Below are 10,003 nucleotides of genomic sequence, written 5' to 3'. Positions count from 1 at the left end.
CGTTCTTTGTTTAACACGCTTGGTGGTGGCAGCGTACTGTTCAAGGACAAGGCAATGTTTGTACTTAGGGAAAGTTTTGAACCTAAGCTGGTAAGAATAAGCTTAGGGGGTCTTCCATGCGGGTCCCCACATCTGTACCCTAGAGTTCAGAGTGGGGAAGGAACCCTGACAGGAGGGAAGGGGAATATGGGCCTGAGTCTCTTGCCAAGACTCCTGTGCGTGAGACCCTCACTCACACAGCCAGCTCTGCCCTGTTTCCATGTGGAGTGAGCTCAGCAGGTGTGCGGCGTGCAGAGCCACCAACAGTAGTGATGGGAGCGGGGGCTGCCTGAATGGCTTCTCTTGCAGCTCCTGCATTAATGATGTCTCTGGTATGACTCAGTCAGAAGCACCTGGCTGAGGGCGTGGGGGAAGGGTGGGTGTCCGTGCCCCTTGAATAGCCCCGTCCACAGCTGGTGCCGCCCCCATGGATCACAGAGCACCCACAGCGCTCAGGAAGGGCCAGGACTGCGACTGCAGAACAGCCCTGCAGCTTTCTTCATGACCCAAGGATGTTTAACCAGAGATGAGACAGTGACAGGCCAGGTGTAATGGGAAACAAAATCCACATCCCTTCTCTTTATTGAGAGTATTGACAGGATTTCTGAGGTAGGATCAGCTACCGATATGGCTCTTTATGGGCCAATATCCCATCGGTCCCCTGGCTCTTCACAAACACAGTCACTCTGCAAATGCTGCTGCCTGCCCTGGTGTCCTTCCCCCAGTGCCCTGTCCTCTCTGACCAGTGGGTGGAGACAACCGCTATACCATTGCTTCAGGCCTTAGACCCCATCTGACCCTGACTGTGCAGAGTGGAGATCAGTAGCTCATGTCATCACAGATATAAGGGTCCAGGATGGAATAAGTCGCTGTGTCCTGTGTTTCTTGTATCCTATGCCACCAGCGCTGGGGACGGGTCATAAACTGACCTTTCACTTCACGAACACCCTAATTATCCTCGAACGAAGGTATTTGCTTTTCACGCTGTACACAATTGGGTTAATCAGAGGAGGGACCAGGAGGTTGATGTAGCCCAGGACAATCTGAAACAAGGGAGAAGAGCCCTTCCCAAATCTGTGTATCAAAGTCAGGCTGAACTCTGGTGTGTAGAAAAGCAGGACGGCACAGAAGTGGGAGACACAGGTGTTCAGAGCCCTAAGGAACTCCTTTTGGGACGCGATGCTCAGCACTGTTTTGAGGATCATCACATATGAGAGAAAGATGAGCAGCGAGTCGAACCCCACTGTTAAGACTGTAATAAACAAGCCATAGATATTGTTGACTCTGATATCTGAACAAGACATCTTCATTACCTCCTGGTGCATACAGTAAGAATGGGAGAGGACATTCACTCGACAATACCGGAACCGTTTCAGGAGAAGGGGGAGTGGGAGCATCAGAGCCACCCCTCTTAGAACACACACCAGTCCCATCTTGGCTATTCTCGGGAGGGTTAAGATGGAGGTATATCTCAGTGGGTCCCGGATTGCGATGAATCGGTCAAAGGCCATCAACAAGAGCACGGAGGATTCAGTGCAGTGAAGTGACTGGATAAAGAACAGCTGGGTAAAGCAGGCATCGAGGCTGATCTCCCTAGAGTTAAACAAGTATATGCCCAATATAGTGGGTATGGTGGCTATTGATAAGCCAAGGTCTGTGACACCCAACATGGAAAGGAACATGTACATTGGCTCATGGAGGCTTAGATCAGTTTTTATAACGAACAGAATGACTGAGTTTCCTAATATTGAAATGACATACATTAAGCACAACGGGAGAGAGATCCAGAGATTTTGGACATCTTCCTGCCCAGGTATCCCAGTGAGAAGGAACACTTTAGATTCGAATTTGGTGTCATTGACAGCTGACATTATGTACTGGGCAGATCCAAGGAGTTTTGAACTTTCCTTCCTGAAAGGAAAAAGAACAGCCAACTAGATGATATTTAATGAGAGATCTTTCCACTCTCTGTACAATTCTAGAGACTCCTAGAAGCTAAAGAAAAATCAGCAAAAACAAAGTCTGGGATTTACACGACCGATACCAAGATAGACATTCCCAGACTGGATGAGACCTGTAGTCCATCTAGCCCAGTATCCACTGGCCAGTTCCAAATGCTTCAGAGGAAGGTGGAAGGAGTTCTGCAACAGGCAGGTATGAGATAACCTGCTCCCAAAGTTTCCCCCTGACACCCACTAGTTAGAGATATTTTGTGGTGTAAATCAGGAAGGTTTAGAGCCGTTCCAACAGTTTTTAAAACAGTCCTCACTAGCATAACTGGATTTTCTGGTTACCCATATAAACATCCAGTCCCACTTTGAATACTGCTGAGCTCTTTTCCCATTGATAGCCTGTGCCTGGGATTTCCGCAGCCTACTTGAGCGCTGTGTGATTTTACAATTGTGACCTTCCCACAGACAGCCTTTCTGGACCTCCACTTCTGAGTGTGGCCCATTATATAAAGTGGATGGTGAAAACAGTCATTATATTTATCTGTGTTACATTGAAGATATTTATAAACCTGGTTCATTGCCTCATTATAATATTTTTTCTCCACTCCTAAGAGTCCAAATTATGCCACTGCCTTTCTGCAGCACATGGGATAAATTTCCTGGGCCACATTCTGTATTCACTAATATTGACTTCAGCTGGGTCACTCCAGATTTACATGTGTACATTCAATCAGAACCAGGCTCTATTCACTTTCCATTATAAATCCTCCCGGTGAGGCACTCTGACCCCCAAGAATCCCTCCAGGAGCAGCTGAAGTGCTTTGCCTGGCCAATGTTGACTGAATACAGAAAGTTTGATCATCCTACAGGCTTCTCTTCATCCTCACAGGAACTGCTCCATCTCCCAGTGCAAGGGTCTGTAGCTATCTGCAAAGATACAAGCTGACAAGAAGAGTTATTTCATCTGGGCGGGGGAGGGGTTGGCGTCACAAATGTGTGAATAGTGCAAACAGTAGGTTTGCACGAATACCCTCTTCAGTGTGCAAGTTACTTCTGCCATGCTCATGTAACAGCTAGTGGTGAAAATTACATACAACCCCTATTACACTCCCCTTTCCTGCACCTCTGCTCTGCTCTTTCCTGAAACACAGACCAGCAGTCTTTTTCTCAAGACTTTTTGCAAAGTCTTGCACAGGTATTGCACAGGTATTGTGTTCATGACCCTGATTAGAAAGAGCTTCTTGTTAGTTACTGGGAGACAGTATCATACAACTATTCCACACCTTTATTAATGATCTGGGTGATGGGATGGATTGCACCCTCAGCAAGGTCACAGATGACACTAAACTGGGGGGAGCGGTAAATACACTGGAGGGTAGGGATAGGGTCCAGAGTGACCTAGACAATTTGGACGATTGGGCCAAAAGAACTCTGATGAGGTTCAACAGGGACTGGCTCAGCTGTAGTTCTGCAGAAAAGGACCTGGGGATTACAGTGGATGAAAAGCTGGAGATGAGTCAGCAGTGTGCCCTTGTTGCCAAGAAGGCCAACGTCATATTGGGCTGCATTAGTAGGAGCACTGCCAGCAGATCAAAGTAAATGATTATTCCCCTTTATCCAGCACTGGTGAGGCCACACCTGGAGTATTGTGTCCAGTTTTGGGGCCCCCACTACAGAAAGAGTCCAGTGGACGGCAACGAATATTATCCGGGGGCTGGGGCACATGACTTACGAGGACAGGCTGAGGAAACTGGACTTGTTTAGTCTGCAGAAGAGAAGAGTGAGGGGGGATTTGATAGCAGCCTTCAACAACTATCTGAAGGGGGGTTCCAAAGAGGATGGAGCTCGGCTGTTCTCAGTGGTGGCAGATGACAGAATGAGAAGCAATGGTCTCAAGTTGCAGTGGGGGAGGTCTAGGTTGGATCTTAGGAAACACTATTTCACTAGGAGGGTGGTGAAGCACTGGAATGGGTTACCTAGGGAAGTGGTGGAATCTACATCCTTAGAGGTTTGTAAGGCCCGGCTTAACTAAGCCCTGGCTGGGATGATTTAGTTGGGGATTGGTCCTGCTTTGAGCAGCGGGTTGGACTAGATGACCTTCTGAGGTCTCTTCCACCCTAATCTTCTACGATTCTGTGATTCACTGAACAAGGAGTTCATTGCATAAAACCTTTTCAAATAGTATGTGGGGTATTTCAGGGGAGCCTAGCTGTTTAAAAATAGCCAGAGCTTCGCGAACCAGCTGAGTGGCGGCGAACCAGCTGAGCAGCGGGGGACAGCAGAGCAGCACACAGCAGGAGTTTGCCTGGGAGTTCGCCTGGAGTGAGCCCAGTGAGGCTTACGTCTTGCAAACTGCTCTGAGGAAGCTCATAGTAGGAAGGTGGTATGGAAGGGAGGGGTTCAGCTATTGTGACCTGCACTGGATGTGCCATGTTTGTCTTTCTTCCACAGGACTGAAGCGACTTTGTGTGTACAAAGTGCAAGCTGGTCTCCATACTGGAAGAGAAGATTGAAGGTCTGGAGCAACAGATAACGACCCTGCGTTGCATACGAGAAACGGAGGATTTTCTGGACAAAAGTCAGGATATGCTTCTATGGGCACAAAGATCTAAAGATTTAGAGCAGGTTGCACAGCAGAGCCAAGAGGCCAGTGAGGAAGCGTGGCAACATGTGACCTCCAGAAGAAGAAGGGGGAATGTCCGGGTTCCAGCAACGCAGACACAGGTAACTAACCGCTTTCATGTTCTCTCCACAGGTACCGTTGCGGAGAGTGGACCAGATGATATGTCTGGGGGGAGAAAGCAGAAGGAGACTCCGCTGGTTGGAAGGCATGAGATGCGCTGTCCTGAGAGGGGGGGTTCCACGACCACCACTCCCAAGAGAAGGAGGCGGGTGGTGGTGGTCAGGGACTCTCTACTCCGGGGGACTGAGTCATCTATCTGCCGCCCTGACCGGGAAAACCGAGAAGTCTGCTGCTTGCCGGGGGCTAAGATTCACGATGTGACGGAGAGACTGCCGAGACTCATCACGCCCTCGGATCGCTACCCCTTCCTGCTTCTCCACGTGGGCACCAATGATACTGCCAAGAATGACCTTGAGCGGATCACTGCGGACTATGTGGCTCTGGGAAGCAGGATAAAGGAGTTTGAGACGCAGGTGGTGTTCTCGTCCATCCTCCCCGTGGAAGGAAAAGGCCTGGGTAGGGACCGTCGAATAGTGGAACTCAACGAATGGCTACGCAGGTGGTGTCGGAGAGAAGGCTTTGGATTCTTTGACCATGGGATGGTGTTCCATGAAGGAGGAGTGCTGGGCAGAGACGGGCTTCACCTTACGAAGAGAGGGAAGAGCATCTTTGCGAGCAGACTGGCTAACCTGGTGAGGAGGTCTTTAAACTAGGTTCACCGGGGGAAGGAGACCAAAGCCCTGAGGTAAGTGGGAAAGCGGGATACTGGGAGGAAGCACAGGCAGGAACGTCTGTGAGGGGAGGGCTCCTGCCTCATACTGAATGAGGGGCGATCAGCAGGTTATCTCAAGTGCTTATATACGAATGCACAAAGCCTTGGAAACAAGCAGGGAGAACTGGAGGTCCTGGTGATGTCAAGGAATTATGACGTGATTGGAATAACAGAGACTTGGTGGGATAACTCACATGACTGGAGTACTGTCATGGATGGTTATAAACTGTTCAGGAAGGACAGGCAGGGCAGAAAAGGTGGGGGAGTAGCACTGTATGTAAGGGAGCAGTATGACTGCTCAGAGCTCCAGTACGATACTGCAGAAAAACCTGAATGTCTCTGGATTAAGTTTAGAAGTGTGAGTAACAGGAGTGATGTAGTGGTGGGAGTCTGCTATAGACACCGGACCAGGGGGGTGAGGTGGATGAGGCTTTCTTCCGGCAGCTCGCGGAAGCTACTAGATCGCATGCCCTGGTTCTCATGGGTGACTTTCGAGACACCACTGACTTCCTGAGGAAACTTCAATCCATCGGTGATCTTCCTGATAACACCATCCTGGCCACTATGGATGTAGAAGCCCTCTACACCAACATTCCACACAAAGATGGACTACAAGCCGTCAAGAACACTATCCCCGATAATGTCATGGGTAACCTGGTAGCTGAACTTTGTGACTTTGTCCTTACCCATAACTACTTCACATTTGGGGACAATGTATACCTTCAGATCAGCGGCACTGCTATGGGTACCCGCATGGCCCCACAGTATGACAACATTTTTATGGCTGATTTAGAACAACGCTTCCTCAGCTCTCGTCCCCTAAAGCCCCTACTCTACTTGCACTATATTGATGACATCTTCATCATCTGGATCCATGGAAAAGAAGCCCTTGAGGAATTCCACCATGATTTCAACAATTTCCATCCCACCGCCAACCTCAGCCTGGTCCAGTCCACACAAGAGATCCACTTCCTGGACACCACAGTGCTAATAAACAATGGTCACATAAACACCACCCTATACCGGAAACCTACTGACCGCTATTCCTACCTGCATGCCTCCAGCTTTCACCCTGACCACACCACACGATCCATCGTCTACAGCCAAGCTCTGCTATACAACTGCATTTGCTCCAACCCCTCAGACAGAGACAAACACCTACAAGATCTCTATCAAGCTTTCTTACAACTACAATACCCACCTGCAGAAGTAAAGAAACAGATTGATAGAGCCAGAAGAGTTCCCAGAAGTTACCTACTACAGGACAGGCCTAACAAAGAAAATAACAGAACGCCACTAGCCGTCACCTTCAGCCCCCAACTAAAACCCCTCCAACGCATTATTAAGGATCTACAACCTATCCTAAAGGATGACCCAACACTCTCACAAATCTTGGGAGACAGGCCAGTCCTTGCCTACAGACAGCCCCGCAACCTGAAGCAAATACTCACCAACAACCACATACCACACAACAGAACCACTAACCCAGGAACTTATCCTTGCAACAAAGCCCGTTGCCAATTGTGCCCACATATCTATTCAGGGGACACCATCACAGGGCCTAATAACATCAGCCACACTATCAGAGGCTCGTTCACCTGCACATCCACCAATGTGATATATGCCATCATGTGCCAGCAATGCCCCTCTGCCATGTACATTGGTCAAACTGGACAGTCTCTACGTAAAAGAATAAATGGACACAAATCAGATGTCAAGAATTATAACATTCATAAACCAGTCGGAGAACACTTCAATCTCTCTGGTCACGCAATCACAGACATGAAGGTCGCTATCTTAAAACAAAAAAACTTCAAATCCAGACTCCAGCGAGAGACTGCTGAATTGGAATTCATTTGCAAATTGGATACTATTAATTTAGGCTTAAATAGAGACTGGGAGTGGCTAAGTCATTATGCAAGGTAGCCTGTTTCCTCTTGTTTTTTTCCTACCCCCTCCCCCAGATGTTTTGCTTTAATTTGGATTTAAACTTGAAGAGTGGTCAGTTTGGATGAGCTATTACCAGCAGGAGAGTGAGTTTGTGTGTGTATGGGGGTGGGGGGGGGGGGATGTGAGAAAACCTGGATTTGTGCAGGAAATAGCCCAACTTGATTGTCATGCACATTGTGTAAAGAGTTGTCACTTTGGATGGGCTATCACCAGCAGGAGAGTGAATTTGTGTGGGGGGGTGGAGGGTGAGAAAACCTGGATTTGTGCTGGAAATGGCCCACCTGATGATCACTTTAGATAAGCTATTACCAGCAGGAAAGTGGGGTGGGAGGAGGTATTGTTCATATTCTCTGTGTATATATAAGCCTGCTGCAGTTTCCACGATATGCATCTGAGGAAGTGAGCTGTAGCTCACGAAAGCTTATGCTCTAATAAATTGGTTAGTCTCTAAGGTGCCACAAGTACTCCTTTTCTTTTTGCGAATACAGACTAACACGGCTGTTACTCTGAAACCTTTAATTTTCCTGATATCTGCTGGGAGAGCAGTACAGCGGTGCATAGACAATCCAGGAAGTTTTTGTAAAGCGTAGGGGACAATTTCCTGGTGCAAGTGCTAGAGGAGCCAACTGGGGGGGAGCTTTTCTTGACCTGCTGCTCACAAACCGGGAAGAATTAGTAGGGGAAGCAAAAGTGGATGGGAATCTGGGAGGCAGTGACCATGAATTGGTTGAGTTCAGGATCCTGACACAGGGAAGAAAGGTAAGCAGCAGGATACGGACCCTGGACTTCAGGAAAGCAGACTTTGACTCCCTCAGGGAACGGATGGGTAGGATCCCCTGGGGGACTAACATGAAGGGGAAAGGAGTCCAGGAGAGCTGGCTGTATTTCAAGGAATCCCTGTTGAGGTTACAGGAACAAACCATCCCGATGTGTCAAAAGAATAGTAAATATGGCAGGCGACCAGCTTGGCTTAACGGTGAAATCCTAGCAGATCTTAAGTATAAAAAAGAAGCTTACAAGAAGTGGAAGGTTGGACATATGACCAGGGAAGAGTATAAAAATATTGCTCGGGCATGTAGGGATGAAATTAGGAGGGCCAAATCGCACCTGGAGCTGCAGCTAGCGAGAGATGTTAAGAGTAACAAGAAGGGTTTCTTCAGGTATGTTGGCAACAAGAAGAAAGCCAAGGAAAGTGTGGGCCCCTTAATGAATGAGGAAGGCAACCTAGTGACGGAGGATGTGGAAAAAGTTAATGTACTCAATGTTTTTTTTTGCCTCTGTCTTCACGAACAAGGTCAGCTCCCAGACTGCTGCGCTGGGCATCACAACATGGGGAATAGATGGCCAGCCCTCTGTGGAGAAAGAGGTGGTTAGGGACTATTTAGAAAAACTGGACGTGCACAAGTCCATGGGGCCGGATGAGTTGCATCCGAGAGTGCTAAAGGAACTGGCGGCTGTGATTGCAGAGCCATTGGCCATTATCTTTGAAAACTCGTGGCGAACGGGGGAAGTCCCGGATGACTGGTAAAAGGCTAATGTAGTGCCAATCTTTAAAAAAGGGAAGAAGGAGGATCCTGGAACTACAGGCCAGTCAGCCTCACTTCAGTCCCCGGAAAAATCATGGAGCAGGTCCTCAAAGAATCAATCCTGAAGCACTTACATGAGAGGAAAGTGATCAGGAACAGTCAGCATGGATTCACCAAGGGAAGGTCATGCCTGACTAATCTAATCGCCTTCTCTGATGAGATTACTGGTTCTGTGGATGAAGGGAAAGCAGTGGATGTATTGTATCTTGATTTTAGCAAAGCTTTTGACACCGTTTCCCACAGTATTCTTGTCAGCAAGTAAAGGAAGTATGGGCTGGATGAATGCACTATAAGATGGGTAGAAAGTTGATTAGATTGTCGGGCTCAACGGGTAGTGATCAATGGCTCCATGTCTAGTTGGCAGCCCGTGTCAAGTGGAGTACCCCAGGTGTCGGTCCTCGGGCCGGTTTTGTTCAATATCTTCATAAATGATCTGGAGGATGGTGTGGATTGCACTCTCAGCAAATTTGCGGATGATACTAAACTGGGAGGAGTGGTAGATACGCTGGAGGGCAGGGATAGGATACAGAGGGACCTAGACAAATTGGAGGATTGGGCCAAAAGAAATCTGATGAGGTTCAATAAGGATAAGTGCAGGGTCCTGCACTTAGGACGGAAGAACCCAATGCACCGCTACAGACTAGGGACCGAATGGCTAGGCAGCAGTTCTGCGGAAAAGGACCTAGGGGTGACAGTGGACGAGAAGCTTGATATGACCCAGAAGTGTGCCCTTGTTGCCAAGAAGGCCAATGGCATTTTGGGATGTATAAGTAGGGGCATAGCGAGCAGATCGAGGGACGTGATCGTCCCCCTCTATTCGACATTGGTGAGGCCTCATCTGGAGTACTGTGTCCAGTTTTGGGCCCCACACTACAAGAAGGATGTGGATAAATTGGAGAGAGTCCAGCGAAGGGCAACAAAAATGATTAGGGGTCTGGAACACATGACTTATGAGGAGAGGCTGAGGGAACTGGGATTGTTTAGTCTGCAGAAGAGAAGAATGAGGGGGGATTTGATAGCT

At 48.4% G+C, this 10,003-nt stretch overlaps 1 protein-coding gene across 1 annotated transcript; it reads right to left on the bottom strand.

The window, feature by feature from the left end:
- Positions 1-971: 971 nt before the first annotated feature.
- On the bottom strand, positions 972-1,910 carry LOC140917030 (olfactory receptor 51G2-like). Its single transcript, XM_073359030.1, has one exon. It carries the CDS (start codon positions 1,908-1,910, stop codon positions 972-974), a length of 939 nt encoding a protein of 312 aa, XP_073215131.1.
- Between the last annotated feature and the right edge of the window lie 8,093 nt (positions 1,911-10,003).

This window comes from Lepidochelys kempii, chromosome 1, assembly GCF_965140265.1.
Source record: "Lepidochelys kempii isolate rLepKem1 chromosome 1, rLepKem1.hap2, whole genome shotgun sequence".
Classification (NCBI taxonomy): Eukaryota; Metazoa; Chordata; order Testudines; family Cheloniidae; genus Lepidochelys; species Lepidochelys kempii.
The sequence above is the reverse complement of the archived record's forward strand: the minus strand, read 5'-3'. Positions and strand labels throughout refer to the sequence as shown.

Coding starts and splice junctions, on each gene's coding strand:
- LOC140917030 (XM_073359030.1), bottom strand. CDS start 1,910: ATGTCAGCTGTCAATGACACCAAATTCGAATCTAAAGTGTTCCTTCTC.